The 25,788-nt window shown below is 46.3% G+C and overlaps 11 protein-coding genes and 1 non-coding gene across 12 annotated transcripts; 7 read left to right on the top strand and 5 right to left on the bottom strand.

Annotated features, from left to right (window-relative positions):
* Positions 1–494: 494 nt before the first annotated feature.
* On the top strand, positions 495–2,288 carry PUMCH_002743 (uncharacterized protein; the record flags this gene model as incomplete). The annotated part of the gene is made up of 1 exon (XM_063021739.1): positions 495–2,288. One exon carries the CDS (start codon positions 495–497, stop codon positions 2,286–2,288), a length of 1,794 nt encoding a protein of 597 aa, XP_062877809.1.
* Positions 2,289–3,731: 1,443 nt separating this feature from the next.
* Positions 3,732–5,690, top strand: PUMCH_002744 (uncharacterized protein; the record flags this gene model as incomplete). The annotated part of the gene is made up of 1 exon (XM_063021740.1): positions 3,732–5,690. The coding sequence occupies one exon, from the start codon at positions 3,732–3,734 to the stop codon at positions 5,688–5,690; it is 1,959 nt and encodes a 652-aa protein (XP_062877810.1).
* Positions 5,691–5,973: 283 nt separating this feature from the next.
* Positions 5,974–8,322, bottom strand: PUMCH_002745 (uncharacterized protein; the record flags this gene model as incomplete). The annotated part of the gene is made up of 1 exon (XM_063021741.1): positions 5,974–8,322. One exon carries the CDS (start codon positions 8,320–8,322, stop codon positions 5,974–5,976), a length of 2,349 nt encoding a protein of 782 aa, XP_062877811.1.
* A 1,129-nt stretch (positions 8,323–9,451) lies between these two features.
* PUMCH_002746 lies at positions 9,452–9,549 on the top strand. The gene has a single exon. It is a non-coding gene; the product is annotated as a tRNA-Pro (tRNA).
* A 154-nt stretch (positions 9,550–9,703) lies between these two features.
* PUMCH_002747 (uncharacterized protein) lies at positions 9,704–11,452 on the bottom strand (the record flags this gene model as incomplete). Its single annotated transcript, XM_063021742.1, has 1 exon — positions 9,704–11,452. One exon carries the CDS (start codon positions 11,450–11,452, stop codon positions 9,704–9,706), a length of 1,749 nt encoding a protein of 582 aa, XP_062877812.1.
* A 498-nt stretch (positions 11,453–11,950) lies between these two features.
* Positions 11,951–12,781, top strand: PUMCH_002748 (uncharacterized protein; the record flags this gene model as incomplete). Its single annotated transcript, XM_063021743.1, has 1 exon — positions 11,951–12,781. One exon carries the CDS (start codon positions 11,951–11,953, stop codon positions 12,779–12,781), a length of 831 nt encoding a protein of 276 aa, XP_062877813.1.
* Positions 12,782–12,856: 75 nt separating this feature from the next.
* On the bottom strand, positions 12,857–14,251 carry PUMCH_002749 (uncharacterized protein; the record flags this gene model as incomplete). Its single annotated transcript, XM_063021744.1, has 1 exon — positions 12,857–14,251. One exon carries the CDS (start codon positions 14,249–14,251, stop codon positions 12,857–12,859), a length of 1,395 nt encoding a protein of 464 aa, XP_062877814.1.
* A 751-nt stretch (positions 14,252–15,002) lies between these two features.
* On the top strand, positions 15,003–15,749 carry PUMCH_002750 (uncharacterized protein; the record flags this gene model as incomplete). The annotated part of the gene is made up of 1 exon (XM_063021745.1): positions 15,003–15,749. The coding sequence occupies one exon, from the start codon at positions 15,003–15,005 to the stop codon at positions 15,747–15,749; it is 747 nt and encodes a 248-aa protein (XP_062877815.1).
* Positions 15,750–17,483: 1,734 nt separating this feature from the next.
* On the top strand, positions 17,484–21,887 carry PUMCH_002751 (uncharacterized protein; the record flags this gene model as incomplete). The annotated part of the gene is made up of 1 exon (XM_063021746.1): positions 17,484–21,887. The coding sequence occupies one exon, from the start codon at positions 17,484–17,486 to the stop codon at positions 21,885–21,887; it is 4,404 nt and encodes a 1,467-aa protein (XP_062877816.1).
* A 400-nt stretch (positions 21,888–22,287) lies between these two features.
* Positions 22,288–23,427, top strand: PUMCH_002752 (uncharacterized protein; the record flags this gene model as incomplete). The annotated part of the gene is made up of 1 exon (XM_063021747.1): positions 22,288–23,427. One exon carries the CDS (start codon positions 22,288–22,290, stop codon positions 23,425–23,427), a length of 1,140 nt encoding a protein of 379 aa, XP_062877817.1.
* A 177-nt stretch (positions 23,428–23,604) lies between these two features.
* Positions 23,605–24,654, bottom strand: PUMCH_002753 (uncharacterized protein; the record flags this gene model as incomplete). The annotated part of the gene is made up of 1 exon (XM_063021748.1): positions 23,605–24,654. The coding sequence occupies one exon, from the start codon at positions 24,652–24,654 to the stop codon at positions 23,605–23,607; it is 1,050 nt and encodes a 349-aa protein (XP_062877818.1).
* A 387-nt stretch (positions 24,655–25,041) lies between these two features.
* PUMCH_002754 (uncharacterized protein) lies at positions 25,042–25,755 on the bottom strand (the record flags this gene model as incomplete). Its single annotated transcript, XM_063021749.1, has 1 exon — positions 25,042–25,755. The coding sequence occupies one exon, from the start codon at positions 25,753–25,755 to the stop codon at positions 25,042–25,044; it is 714 nt and encodes a 237-aa protein (XP_062877819.1).
* Positions 25,756–25,788: the final 33 nt, after the last annotated feature.

The following is a 25,788-nucleotide window of genomic DNA, read 5'->3' on the forward strand; positions in this document are numbered from 1 at the left end:
GCACACTAAAGCAAACATTGAACCCCGAACCGGCCTTCTTTTGTTATAATTGACTTGTCTAAAACTTTTTCGATTTTGTGTCTAACTTTGCACAACTACAACACATGTTCTCTGTGGATCTCTGCAATAAGCACACAACTACTACATCAAAAACAGAATAAATCGCTGATGAAAAGCAGTTCCTAGAATTCCGAACCACGTCAAGTTTCCTATTTTCAAGTTCTTTTTTTGGGTTTACCCCGCGCTTAACATATTTCTACCTTCCACTACCTATCAACGACTAATCTTCTGCCAAAACAGTCCCCTGATAAGATAAATTGACTTCTGGAATTGGAATCTGCTTTTTCCTACTATCTGTTTTACGAATTGACGTCTGAATTCTTGCAAAAAGTGCCCAAGACCCAATTTTCCACCTCTATTACCTAGGAACACTGTTGCCAATATTCCCGGCAAATGAGCCTATTTAGCACCTATAGCATATAAATCCTCATCTCATGGGCTCATTAGTTCTGAATTTGGGACTTGTGCCCCTTCTGGCCGTCTTCGTGGCCATCTATTTGTGGGCATACAAGTATGTGTTTAACCACGAGATTATTCGCAATTACTCGCATCGAACGGTGCTATCGACGCTGAAAATCAACGAATTGATTCAGGAATGTAACACGAAACATGGCCTGTATCTTGTTAGTGTGGAAAACGACGATGTTGGTGCAGAGAACGGCTCATCCACATCAAATGCTCTGCTATCTAGTCAGCCAAAGACCACCACCGATCGTGTGGTAGGTGCAGTTTTTGCATCGGGAACGGCGCTTTCCATAGAGCTCATTATTGTCATGTTGTTGCAGCTCACAGGCTCGATTACGGTGAATTTGGCGCTTCTACCGATACTCATCAAGGTGCTTGTGGCAGTGGTGGCTCTTGTGCAGCCTTTTCTCGTCATCAGTCTATATGTCAATCAGCTGCTATTTCCGATGCCGCTGTTATCGTCGCCGCTGTCTCTTATTCGCATGGTAGTCACATTTGCGCTTCTCATTTTGTGGTTCATTGTACTCGATCGCTTTGGAAGCATAGCTGCGCCCTTGGGTGAATCTACCGGAAAGTCTTTCTTGGAGGAAAAGACAAACGATATTGTTTTGGCCGGGATAACCATCACAGCCGTCCTTTCTGGTATTGGATGTGCTCTGACTCCTGTTCGAAGCTGGATAGAACAGCGCCTGGGCCGCAGCGACTCTGGGCCTGCCAAAGGGGACTTCCGTGCAGTCAACGATCTCATTCAGTCTTTCAATGCTGCAAAAATGCTAGAGGAGAAGCGCCTGCGTGAACTTGCCCTTTTGAAACAGCTGTCGGCTGGCACCATCTACAACACGCCTCCAAAAGCTAGTGGATTGCGTCTGATGAAACAGACCGGTGCTCAGCTTTTCAATAAGGTGCAATCGTTCACCAATCTTTCCGCCTTCAGCGGTCTGGAGTCGGAGGAAATTGAACTCGAGCGTGAAATCGCCTCCTTAATTGACCTCAAACAACAAGTCTACTCGGACCTCTCTTATAAACTTGAGACGATTCTCACTTCACGCACGGTCTCTTCTGATTCGCGCGTCAACTTTCAAAGACTTTCACTGGCCTTTGATATCGCTTTCTCTGTGTACTGTATCTACAGAATTATAAACGTGTTGGTTTTCCGGTTGGCATATCTGATTCTTATGAGCGGCCGTCAAAACAAAAACCTGGACGATTTGAGCGACCACACAAGAGACGCTTTGGCCATTACTATTGCCAAGCTTGTTCAATCCCTATTTGGGTACTTACCTATGTCTGAGGCGCAGCTCATCAACCAAATCAGCTTCCTTCTTTCCGGTTCCTTGTTTGCATGCTCATTTCAAAACGTTATGGTCACCTTTAAGACAATAGGTAGATTCTTGCCGTCCAACACAACATTAACCGACCAGAATATCAGAGGCTGGCTCAAAAACCTTATAGTTAGTCAATTTCTCGCTGTGTATGTCATTGCAACAGCATTGCTCATTCGCTCCAATCTACCACAAGAGGCTGCGCAACAAATCCTGAAGGTTCTTTCACTCTCTTCGAGCAGAGGTTCTTCTACGTTGAAAGGCATGTTAGCGGAGGTCGATTTTGTGGATGCGTGGTTTGACAAGGTCTTTGGGTTCACTAGTATAGCTACTCTAGTCATTCTCTCTATGAAGTTTTATATAGAGAAGGATGGTATCACAGGAGATGAATTTGATGAAGAGATGATGATGGAAGAGCAAAGTCGTGCGAAATTTATGTGAGCTGAAAAGCCAAATTCTGTGCAAAACAGTTTATCTGAGCATACTTTGGTGAGTACGGTGACTCGCATTGAAGCCAGCGACTTCGGGTTCTACGCTTTCAATTGCGTCTACTACAGTTTCGATATAGTCCATGCAAGTAATGATTAGCAATACACTCGTGCAATGAGTATGTTATACTCAAGGACTTGACAAAGATGAAATGAAAGCTGTCTAATAAGTATTGTCGTTTGTTTGAGACATCCCTAAGTTCTGTTAGATTGGTGTGCATACAGTCGTTTCAGATTCGAAGAAAAGAACAAAGGCAGAAGTCAGGAACAACTTTTCTCGGGGTCCGACTGCTTGGAGCCAAATCAACCTTCAATGATTCTTATACGAGGTATTGTCATCATTCAAGCGCATAACTGATCTTGTCATGGACTCACATTGAAAGCTTAGATATACATTCGTAAGTAATTTGAGATTTCTTGACATAAAAATTTCTAGAATTAACTCCAGTGTGTACCATAACCATACGTTGTTAATTTAGAAGTCGCCTAGAAGCCTTGTGAGTGATAGCTCCAAACGTAAGGGCATCTTCTGGGATACGACGGAGAGTTCTCAAGTTCAAACAGAATTCTCCTCCAATATATGAAGCTCGGATTAATCTAGTGAACACAGTTATTGCAATACAATGGTGAGGAACTTTCGGCGACAAATACTTATTGAGTCTGAGCTAGATCAGAAGAGCATCTTACGGAACAAGATTAACTAATCAAAATGAAGACAAATTATTCCACTTTAAAATTTCTGAGCTATTGCACCCCTTAAAGCTTGACCAGAGACGTTCTTTTTTGTTGAATCAAGCTCTAGATTCAAGAGATTCTTAAGGCCGCTCAAAGAGAAGGAACAGAATCATTAAGCAATGGATTTGGACAGTCTTCAGAAACTCACCACTCATTCTGCGTCCTAATTTAGATTTATTGCAAAAGCGGTTTGCACTACGCTATCGGTCTCTTTGTCGCTGGTTCGTTCAATGTTCAACACTGAAATACGAAATGCTTTCGTTTCAATATAATACATGCCACACAAACCCCTCTCAAATGAAATACTGAATATCTTCAATCAAAAGCAATAAATTGCCAGAGCGTACATATACATTCGACCACTGCTCTGTCTGCCACCATACCCCCATCTGCGAACCCCCAAAACCCAAAATCAGATAAAATCAGCAATGAAAATCGCAATTCCTCAAATAAGACCCATTTCCCCTCAATCACCTTTTTCAATTCGACAGTCGCAACCAAAACCCTCCAAAGTGGTGAAATGGAAGGTCCTGCAGGTAGCTGAAAATTCACTTGGCTTCACTTGAACTAATCGTTAGTCACCATTTTCCATTCATCCACTCTGTTTTCTTCCACAAAAACGACATTCCTCCGTGCTATCCAAAAAACAAGAATAGCCGCCATGTCTGTTAAAGCCGCAGAAAACTTCTCGAGAGAGTCCCTCGAGCAGATCCTCAAAAGACGTTTCTTCTACGCTCCTTCGTTCGAAATCTACGGAGGTGTCTCTGGTTTGTACGACTACGGTCCTCCAGGATGCGCCTTCCAGGCCAACATCATCGACACCTGGAGAAAGCACTTTGTGTTGGAGGAGGACATGTTGGAGGTCGACTGTACCATGTTGACTCCATACGAGGTGTTCAAGACCTCGGGCCATGTAGACAAGTTTGCCGACTGGATGTGTCGTGACTTGAAGACCGGAGAGATTTTCCGTGCCGACCACTTGGTCGAGGAGGTGTTGGAGTCCCGTTTGAAGGGCGACAAGGCCGCCAGAGGCCAGGCTGTAGTAGAGGAGGAGGACGACGATAAGAAGAAGAGAAAGAAGAAGGTGAAGGAGATTAAAAACGTAAAGTTAGACGATGAGGTTGTAGAGGAGTACGAGACCGTTTTGAACAAGATCGACGGTTACTCTGGTGAGGACTTGGGTGAGTTGATCAAGAAGTACAACATCGTCAACCCCGCCACTGGTGGTCCATTGGAGCCTCCTGTGCAATTCAACTTGATGTTTGAGACCGCCATTGGTCCTTCTGGCCAATTGAAGGGTTACTTGCGTCCTGAGACCGCACAAGGTCAATTCTTGAACTTCTCCAAGTTGTTGGAGTGCAACAACGAGAGAATGCCCTTCGCTTCTGCCTCCATCGGTAAGTCGTTCCGTAACGAAATTTCTCCTAGAGCCGGTTTGTTGAGAGTGCGTGAGTTCTTGATGGCCGAGATCGAGCACTTCGTCGACCCAGAGGAAAAGACCCACCCTAGATTCGCCGACGTCAAGGACACCAAGTTGAGCTTCTTGCCAAAGGGTGTCCAAGAGGCTGGTTCCAACGAGTTGAAGGTCACCACTGTCGGCGACGCTGTTGCCACCGGTATGGTCGACAACGAGACCTTGGGTTACTTCATTGCCCGTATTCATGCTTTCTTGCTTAAGATTGGTGTTGACCCTGCTAGATTGAGATTTAGACAACACATGTCCAACGAAATGGCCCACTATGCCTCTGACTGTTGGGACGCTGAGTTGCAAACTTCTTACGGCTGGATTGAGTGTGTCGGTTGCGCCGACCGTTCCGCATACGACTTGAGTGTCCACGCCGCCAGAACCAACGAGAAGTTGGTGGTTAGAAAGCCTTTGCCTGAGCCTGTGACTGTCGAGAACTTCGAGGTCGACTTGGACAAGAAGAAGTTCGGTCCTAAGTTTAGAAAGGATGCCGGTGCTATCCAAAAGTTCTTGTTGGAGCGTACCCAATGCGAGTTGGAGGACTTGTCCAAGGAATTGGCCGCCAACAACAAGATTGCTGTTGATATCAAGGGTGTCGGTAGCTTCGAGGTCGAGTCTGACTTGATCAAGATTGCCAAGGTCCAACGTGTCGAGCACGTCAGAGAGTTCACCCCGAACGTCATTGAGCCATCTTTCGGTATTGGCCGTATCATCTACTCTATTTTCGAGCATCTGTTCTGGAGTAGGCCAGAGGACAAGGACCGTTGTGTTTTGTCCTTGCCTCCTTTGGTGGCTCCAACTAAGGTCTTGGTGGTCCCATTGTCCAACCACGCTGATTTGGCTCCTCTTGTTGCCAAGATCACCAGCGCCTTGAGAAAGGAGCAAGTTCCATTCAAGGTTGATGACTCTTCTGCCTCCATCGGTAAGAGATACGCCAGAAACGACGAGTTGGGAACTCCATTCGGTATCACTATTGATTTCGAGACCGTCAAGGATGGTTCCGTTACCTTGAGAGAGAGAGACTCCACCAAGCAGGTCAGAGGTGATCTTGCAGACATTGTCAATGCTATCAAGGAGATCACCTACAATGGTGCTTCTTGGGCTGAAGGTACCAGCAAGCTTGCTCCATTCGAGACCGCTGTTGAGGAGTCGTAAGCTAATGAAGAATGAACAAATAATATACGAAGTCGGATTTATTCTCTCTTTTTTTGCACCGAATAAGTGCTCTTAGTAGTGGGTAATCTAAAAGAGCTCAGTCTCACCAATATAAAGATTTGAATATATGTTGAAAGTCACAGAAAATTAATCGCTTACATATCAAAATTTCCAGTTTAAATTCAATTTTCGATTTTTGGCAACTCTCATTGTATTTTGAGAAAGACCTCAATGTTCAATACTAAAATAAAAACTAGGATGAGTAAACCACTTTTCCACTCCCTCAAAAAGTGTTGACCACTTGATCGCCAGAAGAAAATCCAGAAGCATTTATAGAAGATCTTTGGGTAATCAGCGCCAAAAATGCGTCCGAAGAGGGAGCCCTGCCCAAAAGCTCAGTGAGGTATACCATTGGATTTTCAAGACCACCGTTCTTCAAAACGATATCTCTCAATTTCACACCATTCTCCTTGATATTCTCGACACCGTCAAATAATGTTTTGAAAATATCACGAGCGTAGACCAGAGACCAAATGTAGCTGTAGTACCCAGCGTCGTAGCCCTGAACCATATGTGTGAACTGACTGAAGCCATTATTCCACGTGTCACCATTTCCAATCAAAGAGACATCTTTTTCTAACAGATTCCAAGCACTTTTGATATCGAGATCGTCCAATTCCTGTTGGTTCTCAGGAATATGGATTTCCATATCGAAGTTGGCGGCATACAATTGACGTAATGCATTCGAGGCAGCATTAACATTTAACGATCTGCTGAAGTTTTCGACCATTTCATCTGGGATTTTACTGGCATCTTTGTAGTGATGAGAGATCGACTTGAGCACCTTTGGGGAAGACATGAAACCCTCAAGCACCTGAGAGGGACACTCGATAAAGTCCACTGGGACGTGAGAGCCCGAGTATTTCACAGTTTTTGTTTTTGAAAGAAGAATGTGGAACCCATGGCCAAGTTCGTGGAATAGCATGCTCATCAGCTGTGGTGTGATCAAAGAAGGCGAGTTTTCAAGCTCGGGTGGGACACTACAGAGAACACTCACATAAGCTGGAACTCTATTCCCCTTCAAGGATTGGAAAGCTGCTCCGATTTCAAGAGCAGCAGCTTGGGAGAATTTGTTCTCGCGGGCGTAGATGTCAAGACACAAGTAGCCCATGAAGGTCGGATCCGTCGCCTTACCAGTGCCCTGGTAATTTTCATCATATACATTTACCTGTTCGTCATCTTCATCGCCATCGCTGTCTTCGTCGTCGTGATCATATTCCTTCCCAGCATTAGGATCTAAGGGATGGGTTTCGTACAGAAGAGTGATTTCTGAAGGAAAGTCACTCATGTCCTCAGTTTCTTCTCTTTTAGATTGTCCATTTTTTGGTTTCCGATTGTATTGATACACGGCAAATTGCATCACATCTGGATGCCATGCATCGTCGAATTCCGGAGTGAGTTGAACAACAGCGACGTCGTACAATTTCTCAAAGAGACGGAGAAGCTTGGGAACAATTTTCTTCGTTGGGAAGTATTCTGCTAGTGCGACTTGGTCTACTTGAAACTCCTTTTGCAACATTGCGGTGTGGTAGTAGTCGTAGTCCCAATTGTATAACTCAGGCTCTTCGGGTAAACCCTGTTCGCGTAAGTCTGCGTTTTTGAGTTCAAGCAAATGGGCAATTTCTTTTTCGGCTACCGGCTTGATCTTGTCCTCGACGTCATACATGAAGTCGATAACGGTCTTCTGTGTTTTTGCCATACGGTTTCTAAGCACGTATTCAGCATGGGTGTTATAGCCGTACAACTTGGCATGCTCATATCTCAACTTGACTATCTTCTTCAAAACTTCTTCGTTTTCGGGTGCTTGATCGTAAAAAGCAAGACTGACTGTCTTCCGTACGGTATTGTTCCGAGCATATCTGAGAATTTGAAAGATCTGCGACGCATCCAACTTAACTCGATAATGTTCATCATAAGCCTTCTGGAATACGTCAATGGAACTTTGAGGTACCCCCTCAAGCTCTTTGGCGCTGAGAATGATGTCGCCTTGCAAATTATTGACGTTTTTGTTGAACTCAATTTCTAAGGCATCGATTTCGTCCAGAATATTAGCTGCAAGCGAGAAATCCTCGACCGACATAGCCGTGCGGTTGGCGTCTTTCATCATGTCCTCCAAGTATTTCATGTACTCTGGGTCAGTTGCAGGCTCTTCACCGCTTCTGAGTTTTTCCAACAATACTCGATACGGCTTATTGAGATCTTCTGTCACGCCGAATTCAAGGTCACTTTTCTTCAATTTTTGTTTGAATTGAGAAGCTACCGTGCGGGTAACTTCGTCATTTGCAATGTATTGGTAAAAGTCGATCTCGTTGATCTTCGACGACAAATGATTGTCCCTGTCGATGGTTGGGATCAAGACATTATCAACAGTCGGATTCTCCACTGCAAGCATAGACTTGACAAAATCGACTTCCTCCTGTATCATTTTCACAGAAAGAGCCTCAATTTTGTCGGCGTCTAGGTCCCATCGAATATCTCCATTCGATGGGCGGCGAGAGAGGCCATTATACTCAGTAGCAGCGGCAACAATTGCCACTACAGAGGTAATTAATGAGTATTTTGACCAGCGCATTTTGTTTTGAAGGAGTTATCTAAAGGCGATTTCCTGGCTGTTAAATACATTTGGACTATGAGAGATTTCCCATGTCCCTCCGATCATGCAGCTCAATTTGTAGATCTATTTCATGTTGCTATAGCTGAAGAATTGGAAACTTGACGCCTTTACGAAAAAATTTGGTCCAGTGAAAATGTGTGGCGTGCTATTGAGTAGATCCTTTTCAAACGTGCAGCGAATGGTTAGGATCACGATAATTCGAGACGACGAAAACCTCATGAAAGCTGTAATCTTAAAAAAATAAGGCGCTAGATTATACAATACTGCGCGAATACTTGTGTTGATTTCCTCGACTAGAATAGAGGTATCACCATAAAGGTTGAACGTGACGAGAAGAATTTTGTGGATGCAACGTAAAAGTACGAGCGAGTAGTCTTCTTTCTCGTCTCCTATACCCATACAGTCTGTATTGTTGGAACTGGTTCTCGGCTACATCGTCAGGTGATGGTTAGGCGAAAGTATTTTGCATCCAGAGTCCAAAATTTTTCAAGAACGATAAAATTTTCATTCAAAAAGCAAGAAGATTATCTTTCCGGCTATTCAGAGAACTAGATGCCTGCGATATACCTCTATCGAAATTACATCCAAGCAGTGTAGATCTTTCTTTAATAAAAGATGCGAATTCGTAGCCAATGAAACCCACCAAATAGTTCCTGCTTATGATTTTGACCCCGTCTATTTGTCCATGATACGATCAAAAGATCTGACGTCTAAGTAATGGCAGCCAAGCTCAGAAAGCTCGGCATCGCTGCTTCTGGAGGATCTGCAATCGCCCAAATGTCGGTAAATGCGACTCTTCCGGACAGACCAAATGTCTTACAATGCATTTTGTCTTGAACTTGAATACATTTGGTCCGCTGAAAGCCCCCCTCAGAGCCATGGGTCCTCAACCCCGAACAATGATGGATCAGCTAATACATGCATTCAAGGTCCTGTGCTCAGTATCTTTACTTTTTTTAAGCGAGTCTGAGTTTTAATTTTTGGAGTCATATGTTGATCGTAAATGAATAGCATAACGAGAAAGAGTCTGCAAAAGACTCAAAAACGCACAATATATCAAACAAGCAATTTCGAATAGTATCGAAAAGGGCGTGTGGTCTAGTGGTATGATTCTCGCTTTGGGCGACGGATGTTTCATTCGGACAAATATGCGAGAGGCCCTGGGTTCAATTCCCAGCTCGCCCCTTCTTTTTTACCTTTTTTTTCTATAAGAATGAAAAGTTATATCCTTCACTTCCATTCATTTGCTTATTTTTGTTCCGTTCATCGTAAATTAGTTTTTTTGGTGGATACAGAAGGTAAATGCAAAATATGAAATTCTATAAATGAGTATACAATTCTAGATGACGAAAACTTCCAACAACCGGCCAACTTCAATTCCTTCACCCGAATGAACATCATAAATCCGTAGTCCCTCGAGTGTGTGTACTCCCTTTACGAACCCAACCAATTGGAACTCTGTCTCAAAGACTTCTTCGGCTTCCAACTTTCCGAGACGAAGATCGTTGGTGAGTATTACCACTCCTTCTCGGACAGGCTTGAGCGAATTGTACTGGTTGTAGAGTTGCATCGGACTATATGTGACATAGCGGTCCTCGAACTTAACAGCTTTCCCCTCTTTTTTGGTGGATTTGTTGGATGCGATGGAGAGAGCACCCACGCTGGAGTTGTTCGGTAACGCATACACTTGCGTATTCTTGCGGCTTTTTCTGGCAGACATGTGTAGATTCATGTCGCGGGTGCCAGTATTTATGACCTGGAGCTTCCAATAGGCCACTTCTCCAAGTGAGATACTGAGCTTTCCGGTAAATGAGAGTCGAAGACCACTTAAAATTGAAGTTGTGGGGATAGCCAAGTTGAGAGTGACGGTCAGCGCAGTTCCAGGAAGCAGTGCTGCACTTCGGTACGGTTTATGCTTCAAGACACCGGCTGATTTGGTAATAGAGAGCGAGGGTGAGGAGACAGTTCCGTTAGGACTGTTGATACCGCTAGGACCGATCTTTCCTGAAAAGCCATTTGGCGATCTAGACTGATTGGTGATAGTGCTAGTAGTCACTGCTTTCCTATTCTGCGGGGTCGGATTGAGCTGGGTTTTTGGGTTGCCGCAGTCAAGCGAGGGAGACCAGCGAACGGGCAATTCTGGAGTGATGGGATGATCGAATTTCTGGTACTGAACGATGAACTTGAAGCTGAGAGAATTCCCTGGGTTAAAGAGCTCAGCGCCGGGCTCAGCCAAAAATTCGGGGAAATCTAGCCTATATGTGAGATGTACCACGTCGTCGAACGCACAGCGAAGCGGGAAGGTCGTATTTCCCATTGGGACCACCTTTCCACCCTTCGCGGAGGCTGTCAACGACAAAATGTTGAGATGCAAATTTTCTTTCGCAACCGAAGATGCGCGTGGGGCCAGAACACGGAGGGTAGCAAATACACACCCGCCATGGGTTCCTGAATTGCCCATATTGGTAGTTCTTAGGCTGAGAAGTAATGGAGGAGACATGGCCGCCTCAAACACCGCCATGGACAGCAGCAAGCTCTGCTCGGGAAGCGACGTGTCATTTAGGATCGAATTTTGAGCATCTTTGGCTGTCAAAGAGATGGACTTCCGTCGTTCATAGCCCAAAGCATCAATTGAGGCTGTGAGCTTGAAAACTCCCAGATCGCCGGAAATTGACGGCACAGATACGGAAAAAAGCCACGCAGTCACATGGACAGACGTACCGTCGGCAGCATCCACATCTCCTTCTATACGTAGCTCATTCAAGACCTGTGTAGTGACCTCTCTTCTGTTCTGAAGGTTTTCTGCTCCAATAGCATCGCCAGCGATGCCTGGACGCCCAGATTCGGCAATTAGACTCTTTGGTGCACCAGAAACAGCCTCCGTGGTCAAACAGACCTTTCGAGGCGAATTTTGGGGTGTTTTGGAGTCGCAGACGTGGAGAACACAGCCCGAAAGACGCTCGGTGAAAAAGACGAGCGGACGCGGGCTCTTGACCAGAAGACACCCGTACACCAGGCCAATGTCTCCGTTGCGGAAACAGGACTGCAAAAAGTCGCTGTTTTCGGGTATTTGGATGTGTATTCCCATGCGGTTTAGTGTATAGCCGTTTGGCAGTAGAACAAGGGGCAGCGCACGTGACAATTAGCACGTGCTCAAACAAAAACAGCCTAATTATGATCCCAAATTGATATTCATTTCCTTTTGCGAATGCTCGGAATGTATCAGATTTGTTTCAGGTCTTCATGAATTCCGCCAGGGTCTCTTTACTGCCGCTTTTGGCGACATGGAGCCTGGACCTTCTGGTCTTTCCTGCAGTACAGCACACTTAGAATGTTTCAGGTTGAAGCACCAGAGAAACCAGAGTCTTTTCTTCCGATCTACCGAAAAGAGCGACATTTTCCAGCTGAAACATCGCCAAATCAATTTTGGAAACACTCAATCCCCGCAGTTTGACTCCCGTTGCCCTCCTCAAGGGAGACATTCTGTGGCATAGTAATTTGCAGCCATTCTAAGAAGATCGCTCAGCGCTGCAATTGCATCACAATTTTTTCCAAGGATTCTATTTTGGTCTGAACCATCATACAAATGAAACGAGAGGAGGTCAACGTGGCGCCGGATGGGTCTCTACTCCTCAACCCATTTGAGGTCGAAAGACAGCTGCGCTATCACTTGGCTGCGATGGATGTGATGGGGCTCATCACGACATCTGAGCATTTGAGCAGCTTGGTGAAGCAGGCGATGTGGGAGCTGGACGCAAAGCTGCTTCGTATTGTGGTTGAGGCTATTGTAGCACAGGTAGCCATAGATCCAGGCGACACCCATAGCTATGCGTTGTTGTGCCAGATGGTGGTCAAAAACAAGCAATTGGGAAGTTCGGATTTTTCTGTCCAAGACGTGGTGGCCAAAGCGTGTCAGCAGAGCTATGAGACGTTCTGGCGCCAGATGATGATGACTATGCTGGGAGGGACGTACGCCGCTGCCGAAAGACAGCATTTGCGAACTGCGCCTAGAAGTCAAGGAAACCGCGGGCGGGCCTTGCTTCTGTTCATAGGATATCTCTACGGAATGGATGTGGTTCCGGAATGGTTGGTGATGCACATCGTGTTGGAGCATGGACGCAATGCCATCGAGCTTCCCGAAGACTGCTTGGAGAATTTCGCGTGCTTGATGGAGATTGTAGGGTGTAGCCTTGCCCGTCGTACGGAGCGACCCATGCTTCTAGCCCTGATTCTTAAGACGGTGGAAACGGCAGCAGAACACCCCAAAATGTCTATGAGAGCACGCCAGATCTTGCGCGATATGCTTCTTTCTTGTTACAACTGGGACCTTGACACCCGTGAAGAGCCCGATAGCGTTCCTCGTGAGATCCCCATTGGCCATTTGGAGAAATCAGAGTTCCATACAGAAATAGGATAGCAAATCTAGGCAATGAAGTCTACGAACCAAAATTAATCCCCAATATTTAGTAGAATTATATGATGCACTTATAAATTAGACCTGAGACTCCTCAGGTTTGGTGTGAGAAACATCGGCAACGATAGCGATGCACCGATAAACGACACCGCAAAGACAGCCGATGGTGATGATGAAGAGAAGACATGCATAGATGGCACTAATGTAGCGGAAAGCCTCAAAGCCATGAAATAATGAGTAGAGCTGCCCGTTGGAGGTGGCCATGGTTCCTAGAGGAAATGTCATGGCCCAGAACCCACGATGGAAGCGAATGAAACCGGAAAACATTCCTTTGAATTTGCTTTCGCTTTTTGGTGAATACATGGCGGCCGCGTTGCGTTTCTGCGCAAAAGGAGCCATTTTGGCTAGAGTAGAAGCGATGGCAACAAAGGTGAAGAAGAAGCCGAACGAGATGAGCGCCAACGCATTTATGGTACAAACCATCATGATCGAGGTCGCAAGCATCATGGAAATATCGGAAACATCGACATTGTTGCTCTGGGCAGTGTGAGTCATGAAATATAGATACGACGAGGTAGAAGCAGTATCCTTATTCTGAAGCAACACCGTGAAGCAGTTCCGGCCAAAGAGAAGAATGGCCAAGGCACCCTGGCCCAAGAAACCGATGGGCAAAAACATGGTCATGACTTGTGCCGAGGGTGGGATCTTGTGAACGAATAGGCGCCAGAAGTTGACCAGAACAACAATAAAGGCGAGAATAACGGCCACGGCCCACATAATGAAGCAGATGATCATGGTGATGATTTTCAACTGCGTCGAGTCGAGCTTAGGGACCAAAAGCCCACCACAGGACAGAGACACAGTAAGGGTAACGACTGGCAAGAGAAACAGCATGCTGATGTTGGCCGGGTCCAACGCGTTGGCGGTCTTTCTGTGTTTACCGATGGTGGAGGCGAAAAATGTAACGAATCCAGTATAGAAAGACATCACACTAGCTATCCACCATAGAACAAACAACGCCATTCCCCACAGCTTATCTGTGGCGGCATCGAGAAACATCACCAACGACGTGTAGCCCATGACCATGCAGCCCATAAATGGAGCCATCGCCGTGTCACAATGCACCTTGTGAAGAAGCAGTCTGTTACGGAATAGCGCGGTCACAAACAGCACCAGAAGAACTACAAACAACGTGAGCGAGATGACGGCCATGATTCTGCCGCACACCTGGAGCCACCGTGCTGGAAACACAAAGTTGTAGAGAATGTTGGCGGAAATACCGGTACCCATCACCGACGCATAGTATGCTGGAGTGAAGCCCGTTATTAGCCTAGTGTCGATGTGTTTCCATAGTTTTTGGGTCGCGGAGAGCGACTCCTGGGGCTTTTGAGCACCCGAGTTTGTTTTTTCCACCGAGACCGTTTCCTCACTCGAAAACGAGTGGGTGGTATCTTTAGGAATATTTGCACCCATGATTCTATCTGAATAGGGTCTCTTTGAGCCTGCCGAACAGAGGGCTTTTTGAAAATAGGTCCAGCGGTTACTTCAATCCGGACACTTTCGATTTCTAAAAATCGCCTTTTCTAACTTTCCGTTTTGTGGTTCGTGACTCACAATGCTTTCAGTGTACTGGTACCAAAAACAATATCCAGAGCTCAAATCGAAACCAAACGTGAAACAGTCGTATGCACTATCTTCGCGCGCTTCCAAATTATATTCTATCGTAGAAAAAGCACGGGCGCAAGCGGCACTTTTATACTTTTCCTAGTACTTCCGTGGAGTAGATACGAGTCAGTCATTAATGACGCCACATGTGTAGGAGGCCCGACACTGCCTGCAGGCCCGACGCGATGGCCATTGGTCCACGGCCGCCGAATTACCCTATTGGGAAGGTGCAACCCCCGAAAATGTCGCAGTACTGTATCCAGCCAGGTTACCTTCGGCCGACAGCCAATAGCGGACCTTCCCAAAGAGGCATTTCGTGTCTGTCGGCGCCGCTTATCTCGTCGGGCAGTCATTCACGGTGGCATTTGGGCCGACTATAAAAGAGGACCCGAATCCACCCCGTTTTCTGGATTTCATTATTTTTTAGGGTCAAGTTACTTTCGCTAGAGTTTTTTTCTATTTGCTATTTCTAGAAATTTTCCACTTGCTAGTCTGAAAGAACAGTTTCTCTTTACATATTCTCTGATTACACTACTACGTAACTACTTGGGTGCAAAAAATGCTTAGTGTTAACGTTTCCAGCGCCAACTCAACGGAAGTTCCACCTCAATTGATGTGTGGAACGCCCAAAATGGAGCTGCAACCCTCGGGAACCGTCCCAACTTTTGGAAATGTGGAGGAAGAGTCCAACAACGATATGGTCTTGGATAACAACTTCGGAAAGCTCATAGATAAGCTTAGAGAATTATTGAATGGCCGCGGTTTGGCCTCGGAGGACGTGGATGTGCAGAAAATCATCGCTGCGATGGAGGAGTACGAGTCCGATGAGAGCGAATGGGGCCGCTTTGCCCTTTCTGATCCTCTGCGTGGCTACACTAGGAACGGCATTGTTAACATCAATGGCAATGCCAACCTTCTCATTTTGGTTTGGAGCCCAGGTAAGGGAAGTCATATCCATGACCATGCCAACGCACACTGCTGTATGAAGATATTGAAGGGCCGTTTGGCAGAGTCGCTATATGATGTTCCTGAACAGGAGGGCGCCCCTATGGTGCCCAAGAAATACACCGAGTTGGAGCGGAATGTGGTGGGCTACATTTCCGACGATATCGGCTTGCACAAGATCTCCAACGCGCTGACCGATGACTATGGTGTTTCGTTGCACTTGTATACTCCTCCATATGCATCTCTCTACGGATGTTCATACTACGAGTCGGGCAACCTGAAGAAGCATCACGTGGACATGAGTAAGTATTTCTCGTGGCAGGGCAAGATTCTTGATGCTAAGAAGGCATCCACCTGTTGATCCAGGGCGTGTGGTTTATGTATATGTATAGGGTATTAATGGTAACGATAAGATAAAGTTTATTGTAGAAATGACGATGTTATTGATTTACTTGATTTGCTTGTTAAGCTTTTTGCTATTGTTTTCCTATTCCCTAATTGATTGAGCTTGTTAACTTATGACGCCATATCTTAGTCAACTTCCTATATTACATACAAACTATACATACTCATTATAACTTTCTCCGTGTAGCTTCCTCCTTGGCTTCTTCTGCGGCCCTCAATCGACCCAAATCCCGCTCTTTTCTGCCTGCTTCCCTTTGTTTCCATGCCTCGTGTTCGGCCTCAGGATCTACGTTATCTGTGTCGTCTACGCCATCGAAAGGGGTTTTTTCAAGCCCTTTCTTTTGCACTGAATGTAGTCTTTCGGCCTTTTCACGAGCTGTGTTTGTTACAGGAGCAGAAACGGGGTTTGGCTGGTTTTGCTTCTTTTTGAGAAAAACTGGCCGCACCATTGTTTCTTCTTCCGAACTAGACGAGCTGTCTGACCCAGAACTTGACTCGTACGAGCTTTGATCTGGACCAGATGACATATTCTACGTGTTTCACGAGAAGAGAAGAAGAACGATTGGTAGTAGAGAAATCTGGGGTAAGACCGATGCTATAGGAAATGAAATGACTTTTGAGAATGTATATTATTTTTATTTTGGGTAATTCCAGAGCGTATTGGATCTTCTTGAGAGTATAGTCGACCTGCTTGATTATTGTTTTCAATGTTGGGACATTGATATCTCTACACACGGAGAAATCTCGCAAAAAGGGCCCGAAATGAATTTTATTTTGTACTTTTATTCTATCTGTTTGAGTACGAAGTCTTTTTTTGCTCTGAAACATCTTGCACAGTGTTCTTGAAGCAGATCCCAGTTTTGAGAGGGAGAAATAGAGTGAACGATTCTAATTAAACGTAGGATTGACTAAAAAAGGGGAAATTCTGAACATAGAATATAGAAATGGCTCATTTTATGACCATGGAGGTGTATTTCACTCGCTTATTAGCATCTTTTGGACACAAGATACATCTATCTGAAAATATAATACACACAAACTCAAATAGAATACCCCCAAAATATCCTTGGTATATTCTTTCTCTCCATTTAGAAATCTGTGTAGAATATGGACTGGCTGCAAAATGAAGGTATCTAACATGATCCTGAATAGACCACTACATTTAATGAGCGGCAAATTCAGAAGATGAACCTTTCATCGCTATCAATACCTATGATCTTTGCCTGCAATCATTTTGACTCAGTCTTCTTCACCCGAGATATGCCACCCACTACCAAACCCAATTGAACCGATCAAAGGTAGCCTGCGATAGATCAACCCCTTTAAAACCAGAATCACACAAAACATTAAATTCTATCTGATTCCACTCCTCATCTACTATTATCCAAATCATTCGCTCATAACCTACGCTCCATATTGATCCATACCCCCTAACCCAGACCCAAGGCTCAGAACCCAAAAAACATAAAAGGACCTTGGAATCCGCACCTAAAATCCTCCAAAAATCGCCTCAGAAATGTCCCTGCACCATCACAGTCCTCGGATAATCCCCTCTGTTCAACTCGGTACTCTAATCAATATCTCCTGCAGATAGTAGAGGCCATATATCTTACCGCCTGAATCCCATCCAACACCAACCACCGCTTATTCAGCGAAATTCGACCAGAAAAAGCCCGCAGAAGAGACCGCAATGGCGTCGCAGTTGGTCTATTTCGGGCCCAAACCACTCCAGGCGCTCAACGCCAAAATGCGCCATGGTTTCGACGAAGACTACAACTCAGAACAGTTTCTCTCGTCGCTCGCCAACAACTTCTACATCTATTTCGACGATAAGCGTCACAATGCGAATGGTCTGCCGCTTCTGGACGCGGAGAAACGGCTGCCTGCGCATGCCAAGACATACCAGCCAATAGTGGACTGGAAAGTGATGAAAGAACGCCAGAAAACGATCGCTGCAGCAGTGGTTCTTTGTCTAAATTTGGGCGTAGACCCCCCGGACGTCATGAAAACATATCCATGTGCCAAACTCGAGGCTTGGTGCGATCCAGGTGCATACACAGACACCAAAAAGGCCATAGAGGCCATTGGAAAGAGTCTCCAGGCACAATATGAGACCCTCTCCTTGAGAACTCGCTATAAGCAGTCGCTAGATCCTTGTGTGGAGGAAGTTAAAAGACTATGTAACACTTTGCGTCGTCTGGCGAAAGATGAACGTATTTTATTTCACTACAATGGTCATGGTGTACCCCAACCAACCGCCAGTGGAGAGATCTGGGTGTTTAACCGAGGATACACACAGTATATTCCCATAAGCTTGTACGATCTTCAGACTTGGTTGGGCGCGCCGGTCGTGTTTGTCTACGATTGCAATAGCGCAGGAAACATAGTACACAACTTCAAGAAGTTCGTTCAAAAACGTATTGATGACGATAATGAAGGCAATCACGACGAGAGCGCTCCCTCTCCTACCCTGGCATACCTTGACCTGTTACAACTTGCTGCTTGTCGCTCCCATGAAATTCTTCCGATGAGCCCTGCATTGCCAGCCGATTTGTTCACCTGCTGCTTAACATGCCCGATCGATATTTCTTTGAAATGGTTCATTATGCAGCTGCCTCTCAAGGATAGCTATTATCTGTTGCTTCCTCGCAATTCTAGTGGAAGCGTCATTGTTCCAGGTAAACTCACTGATCGTAGAACACCGCTTGGTGAACTCAATTGGATCTTCACTGCGATCACAGACACAATTGCTTGGACCTCGCTTTCGAGGCCCATTTTCAAGAGATTGTTTCGTCAGGATCTTATGGTCGCGGCTCTATTCCGTAATTTCCTTCTAGCAAAGCGTATCATGCCACATCTCAATTGCAATCCTGTGAGTGATCCACCACTCCCTGAGTCTGTACGTCATCACCCCATGTGGGATTCTTGGGATCTCGCCATTGACCAGGTCTTCGCACAGCTAATAAAGAATAATACTGCCAGCTCTGACTCAGATTCACTACCGACCACTGGCGGCTCATTTTCTGGACCGTCGGCTTCAACAGCAGGCTCCAACGCCTCCTTGGAGCAATCGAGACCGCCGGCTGCATCGTCTGCATCTGCGTCTGCAACTGCTTCGGCGGCGGCCCTCCCTCAAGCATTATCGAACTACCAACATTCAACCTTTTTTGAGCAACAGCTCACTGCATTCGAGATATGGCTCAAGTATTCTGGTGCCTCCACAAAAGATCCTCCTGATCAGCTTCCTATCGTGTTGCAGGTCCTTCTTTCTCAAGTGCACCGCTTGCGTGCTTTGATTCTCCTCTCGAAGTTCCTCGACTTGGGACCATGGGCAGTATATTTGTCGCTCTCGATCGGTATCTTTCCATATGTCCTCAAACTTCTCCAAAGTCCTGCGCAAGAATTAAAGCCAGTGCTCATTTTCATATGGGCCAGAATCATGGCCATAGACTACAAAAGTACCCAACAGGAGCTCTGCAAAGACAAGGGCTACAACTACTTTTATTTGATCCTAAACACCACACCCCAGAACCAAATCGGCGCGCCTGGTGCGCCCGGTGGTGCTGCTGTAAATTGGAACGCTCTCCCTGCCAATAATGTGCTTGTGAACGACGATCATAAAGCTATGAGTGCCTTCATCTTAACACTCTTCATCAAAGACTTCAAAAACGGACAAAGGCTCTGTTTCTCTATCGAGTTGGTGACCAATTGTCTTCGTTTCATTGCGACCTCAGAGAACCCATTGCTCAGACAGTGGTGTTGCTTGCTTTTGTCTCAGCTTTGGCTGAAATACCCTGACGGAAAATGGATTATTTACAAAGATGGATATTTGAGTAAATTTCTAGAGCTTGTCAACGACCCAATTCCAGAGGTGAGAACATCAATCATCTTGGCCCTCACCACATTCTTGACAGAACCACTGGAGGGCCCTTCTGATCTGCCACAAAAACCTTCGAGAGGCTCTCAAATGAGCGCTTCGACTTCAATGAATACCTCTTCCACCAATTCAACTGTGATGTCTGGCCAGAGGCAAAATGGTCCTCCTATCAGCATCAATTCCGATTTGAGAAAGGATGAGTTGAAGCAACAGGACTCTAAGTTTGCGAATGTGATTCTTAAGCTTCTCGGAGACGGATCGACCATTGTGAGAAAAGAAATTGTGTTTTTCATCAACCGCTTCATCAAGGTGTACGAGAAGTTCTTCTTAGTGGTTGCCTTCAATCAGCTAGAGGAGGAAATCGTTTTGATTGATAATCCTAACAATTTACAGGAGTTCCGCAAAAAGTCCCCGGCTTATGGTTCGATCTTTAGCTCAGTTTGGAAAGCGCTTCTAATTCTTTCAGAAGATCCACATCTCGAAGTTAAAGAGTTAGCAGAAACTCTCATTGACGGCGTCATGGTGAAGTTGCGCATGAGTGAATTGGGTGACTTGGTGCAAGAAATGCAAGACTGTTTGTTGAGCAAATCTAGTACCAATATCTCAGATAGCTTCCAGGCGTCGCCAATCGTCAGTCGCCAACCAATGTCACTTCAAAACAAAAACGGCATGAACGGCCACAATCGGTCAAACAGCAACGGAAACGGAGTCGCAAACGGAACACATAGTGGTGCGCATCAATCGCCTCTCAGAAATGCTGCAAGCTCTGGCACTTTGAATAGATCAAGCCCTGGCAAAGAAGATAACTCAGATGCTTCTTCAATCACTTCTAAACTCAAATCTCTTGGTATTGCTAGCATTTTCAAATCCTTCCAGATTGACGAGGACAATGAGATCAAGAAATTCACTCGTATTCTCAATCAAGGAACAATTCCCAGCCAGTATGGCGCTGAGTACAAGCCAAGAACTCCACGGTACGTTGCACGGAACCTCGACGTTGAACCAGACTTACCCGATTCGTCTGGATTCTTCGAGTACAGTTGTGAGTATTTCCAAGAGCCGCAAATGTCCAAAAGTGAGGCTGATGAGCCCGGATCAAAAGAGTATGTTAGGCGCTTATGGAGAAGAAACCGTAACGAGCAAACAATCCAAGAAACCCAGCCTCAAAAGAAAATTGCTATCCGCGGAGATTGGAATCGCGAGTTGTCTGTGTTGAGCAATAAAACACAACCAAAGCTACTCCGATTCATGCAATTCGAAAAGATGTTGGTATGTACAGACGAGAAGGACACTGTGAGCGTATGGGATTGGGAAAAAAAGAACATGGTCACAAAATTCTCCAATGGCAATCCATTCGGTACCAAGATCACGGATTTGAAATTTCTCAACGAAGACGATTTGCCGTTGGTCATGACTGGAACTTCGGATGGTGTCATCAAAATCTACAAGAACTTCCATTGTGAGGGCTACGATGATGACAAGCCAGTGCAGCTTGTGACTGCGTGGCGTGCATTGACGGATCTACTTCTTACGTCTAGAATCTCCGGGCTTGTCAGCGACTGGCAACAGTCGAGGGGTTCGTTGTTGGTGAGTGGAGACGTCAAGATCATCCGAGTTTGGGATGCGCCGCGAGAGCTCTGTATCGCTGATATCCCTGCGCGGTCGTCGTCGTCAATCACGAACATCACGTCGGACCAGGTTGCGGGCAACATTTTCGTGGCGGGCTTCGAAGACGGCACGATTCGAGTGTATGACCGCAGACTCGACACACGAGAGTCCATGGTCAAGGTCTGGCAGGGAGGACGCAACGGAACAAAGAACATGGGTCGCGGAGCGATCAGAAATGTGCACATGCAAAGAGGAGGATTCCGCGAGTTGGTTAGCACGTCTGCAGACGGATACATCAACTTGTGGGACATCCGTAACTCGGACCCAGTGGTTTCGTTCAACAGTCCAGAGAGAAATATTCGAGCCGCAGATGTTCACGAACATGCACCAATCATCACCACTGGCTCTAAAAGCGTCAACATCTGGACCACCGCCGGCGACGTCGTGGCCACATTGAAGAACCCACACGACACATATCTCACCAACAGAACTTCAAACTACATTTCTAGCATAGCATTTCATCCACACCAGATGATGATTGCCACCAATTACATCCAAGATGGGCACATCAATGTTTACTCGTGTACAGACATTGTCTCCGAGTATTGATGAGGATTGTACACTGAGCGGACTTTACAAGTGGAAGCCATATAGCAATAGAAAATAATCATGCCTACAGGATTGTCACACAATGTAGCAGATTGCCGCAAGCAAATTGAGTATAGTGGCTGCAAATTTCGTAGAGGTGGTACTGCAGGCAGACGTCTCACATTGGATCGATCTAACATAAAGTGAAGATACATCAGACAATTAAAGAGGAAAAAATAATTTTTTTTAAAAAAAATCCAATCTTCAATCTCGATATTTTTTTCGAGATCCCGAGATCGGCCATTTTGAAGGCGTTTTCTGCAGGAACTCCGAAGTACTACTCCCATCCCCCATAAATTTCCACGCTGTATACACACCCACAGTATTACACATACTAAGAAACACAAATCATCCTGCCAAAATGCCAATGTCCAGCGACTTGGCCGCGGCTATTGAAGATGAGGACCCCCACGTATCGCAGGGGCGCCCCACCTACGAGATTTCCGCTTTCCAAAAGATGATCTCGGCCTGTTCCGGATCACTTATCACCTCATTTGCAGTAACGCCATTCGATGTGGTTCGAATCCGTATGCAGCAGCAGGAGGTCATGAAGCCACCGGTGGGCTGTTGCGAGCCGCTGGCAAAAAATGGCGCTTTTCCGAAGCGCGTGGCGCCAGTTCTGCCTGTTTTAGACCTGTTCTCACCAAAGGTGTTCTGGGTAAACCAGCACTATTGTAATTCTCCGCAGACATGTCCAAAGATCACCGGCACGTTCCAAGGAATGATGAGCATCACCCATAATGAAGGCGTTCGTGCGCTCTGGCGGGGACTTTCGCTCACGCTATTTATGGCTGTACCATCCAACATCATCTATTTCACCGGATACGAGTATATTCGTGACCGATTTATTTTCCAGCTGCCGGTCATCACCCCGCTTCTATGTGGGTCCTTGGCGAGAGTCATGGCCGCCACGGTCATTTCTCCAGTGGAGCTCTTGAAGACCCGGTTCCAGTCCATTCCTTCGGACAGTTTGAGCGGGAACGCGGGCGCAGGCGCACGCAGCAAGGTGCTCGTGTCGTTGATACGTGATCTGGCGAAGTTGGTGCAAACACACGGTGTCGGCTCATTGTTCCGTGGATTAAAGATCACGCTCTGGCGCGATGTGCCATTTCTGGGTATATACTGGCTGAGCTACGAGTATTTCAAGAAGACGTTTGGTAAGGCATTGGATGTGAGTTTCGATAGCCATGCCCAAAAGCAAGAAGACTGGAAAATCTTCACGGTGAGTTTCCTTTCAGGGTCTCTAGGCGGACTGATAGCTGCGCTCTGCACCAACCCCTTTGATGTTGGCAAAACGCGGCTCCAGATCCAGGCAGAGGCTGACAAGAAGCCCAAGTTGCGCCAATCGATGTTCCGCTTTCTCTATACCATCTACCAGAAGGAGGGCATTTCGGCGTTGTATGGTGGCTTTGCACCTCGGGTGATGAAAGTGGTTCCGCTGTGTGCAATCATGGTCTCTTCATATGAGATCGGAAAGAAAATATTTAAGGATACCTTGTAAGGTTCCGCTGATCTCCGCTGTCCTTAGGCATCTAGAAGGAACCCAGGACAGCATTGCATAACAACCTGGTCGGTTGTGCCCGCATACATGTATAGCATTGCACTTGTAAATAATAGAATATTGCATCATAATATATCTCGTTGTATTACTAACTGATTTGGTGAGTTTTGAAGGCAGTCACCAGCCTTCCATTCCCTTGAACAACCCTTCCATTTCGTTTTCAGGCCAAGCAGCCTGTCTCATAGAGGTCTCTGCAAAGTGGCTATCGTGGCGGCTCTCGTAAACTTCTCTCTTTGGCTCGGTGTGGATGTTCCTGTTCCCACCATGTTTGAGCATGGAAGTGCCATCAGAGTCTGATCTTTTGCCACCATACAGAGCCGTGCCACCAACAGCAGCAGCAACAGCGCCTATTCTCTGAAGCTCCGGCTCAAGCAAGGTAGCCAGGCTCAACTTCGCCGAGCTAAAGTGGTCATCGAAGGCCTTTCCGCTGTCAAGACCGAAGGTTCTGGCGCTGCCAATCATGGCGGCTTCGTTTTCTCTCAAGATATTTGCGAGGTTGTTGGATTTTTTCCGGAGGTTGTAAAATGCGGACTGAAACCACTTCAAGTACTCGAGACTCACTTCAGTCAACCCAGTATTTGCGCTTCTGGCCAACTGCTGCTCGATCAACTTGAGATTGTACTCGTTCTCCTCGATCTCATCAACTACCATAGCTGCCTGTTTTGATTGAGGTCCATGCTTCATGTCCACTGCCTCATGCGAGCGCTGGAGCTGGTCGTGTTTCCGGAGAAGAGTATGTTGACGGACTTCTCTCGTGGCCACAGAGCCAAGCTGAACCTTCAAGCCATTTAAGAGTTCGGAATGGCTTGCATGGAGACTTGAAATCTCTTCCATGAGTGTGACGAGCTCCATGGCCATTTCGGACGTGGAATGGGAGGGTATGTCAGCCAGCCAGTCTTCGAGAGCCAGTAGAAGAGCCTTATGCGAATCGTGCGACTTGCGTTGGCGGCGACAGAACTTATCAATGAGTTTCTGAATATCTGATGCCTTAATCTTCTTGCCGGATTCAGTGGAGGATGACCTGGTGACGTTTAATTTGTTGAGCATTCTCATCACCACAGCGGTGGTTGGACGCAGCAAAGCATACGCATTCAGTAGAAGCGAGGCGGTTTCTCGTCGATGCTCGAAGATTGAGTTGACTGGAGTCAAATTGTTGGGTCCACTCATCGGTTTTCGTGGTGGAGTTGGTAGTTGAGCCTGGCTCGAAAAGAAAGCACGGCGCCAAGTGAAAAACGGTGAATTTTCCGCACGAAAAGGTAAAGCTTTGGATCACACGCCTCTAAAGTTACTGAGGATACGAATATATATGTATATTTATGTGTTGTGTGCCGTTTGGCGCCGGGTGGTCTCTGCTACTGGGTAGTACTGGTGGGAGACCACACCACTGTTTGTACAATCTTAAATAGGTCCACATAAGGTAGTCCTAAGTAGGGAAATTGGAAAGGTTTTCGTGGTAATTACTTTTGCTGTGTTTTACTCGGTATTTTTCTTCCAAATTCCCCGACGAAGTCCTCTTCCTTCTTCTTCTATTCCCACCCACGTTCCGTTCCTGCTCTACTTGTCCGAAACCTCCTCGCTCAAGTTCAAACCGGTGAACTTGCGTACGTTCTGCTGAAGCGACTCCACTCCACTGTAGTATTTCTCCTGTCCCTTGACCGCAGACTCCTCGAGCGTCTTGGCAAACTTCTCAGCCTTCTCAACAGCAGCGCCCTGCGTGCTAGCGAGACCAGGCATGGCCCGCTGTTCCGCCTTCCATACAAAGTCAGTGGTGTGCGCAAAAGTGTGTGGCAAGAAGTACTTGAACGCTCCCAATCCGAGTCCTACGGGCAAAACTGCCTTGGCTACAAATCCCCTATTACGGGCCATAATCTGGCCTGTGAGTGCTGCTACGGCCACATAGATGGCATTGGGCATCAAATCTTCCGACCGGTGATGTAAGCTCTGCACGGTGGCCAGAACCTGGCGCTCGGTTGCATACAAAGAAGTCTTTCCGTCGTTGACGTAGCTTTCAACCGTTTCAAACGAGTTTTCGACCGTTTTGCGTGCGGCTTCGAATACACCTTCCAAAATTGGCGTCAGGCGAACCGTCATGCCACCCACAACTTCACGAGGACCCAACAATTGTGTTTCTTCAGAGGTATTTCCGGGGACAGTCGAAACATCGGTTGTTTCGGCGTAGAAGCGTCTTTTTGACTCGTTCAAAACCGGAGTGTGTTGCGCATACATGTATGCAGCCGCACCTGTGATCGAGATGAGGATACGGGACATGGCGGTGGTTTTGGATGTTGGTTTTGTGGATCA

The sequence above is a fragment of the Australozyma saopauloensis genome, chromosome 3 (assembly GCF_035610405.1).
Source record: "Australozyma saopauloensis chromosome 3, complete sequence".
Lineage (NCBI taxonomy): Eukaryota > Fungi > Ascomycota > Pichiomycetes > Serinales > Metschnikowiaceae > Australozyma > Australozyma saopauloensis.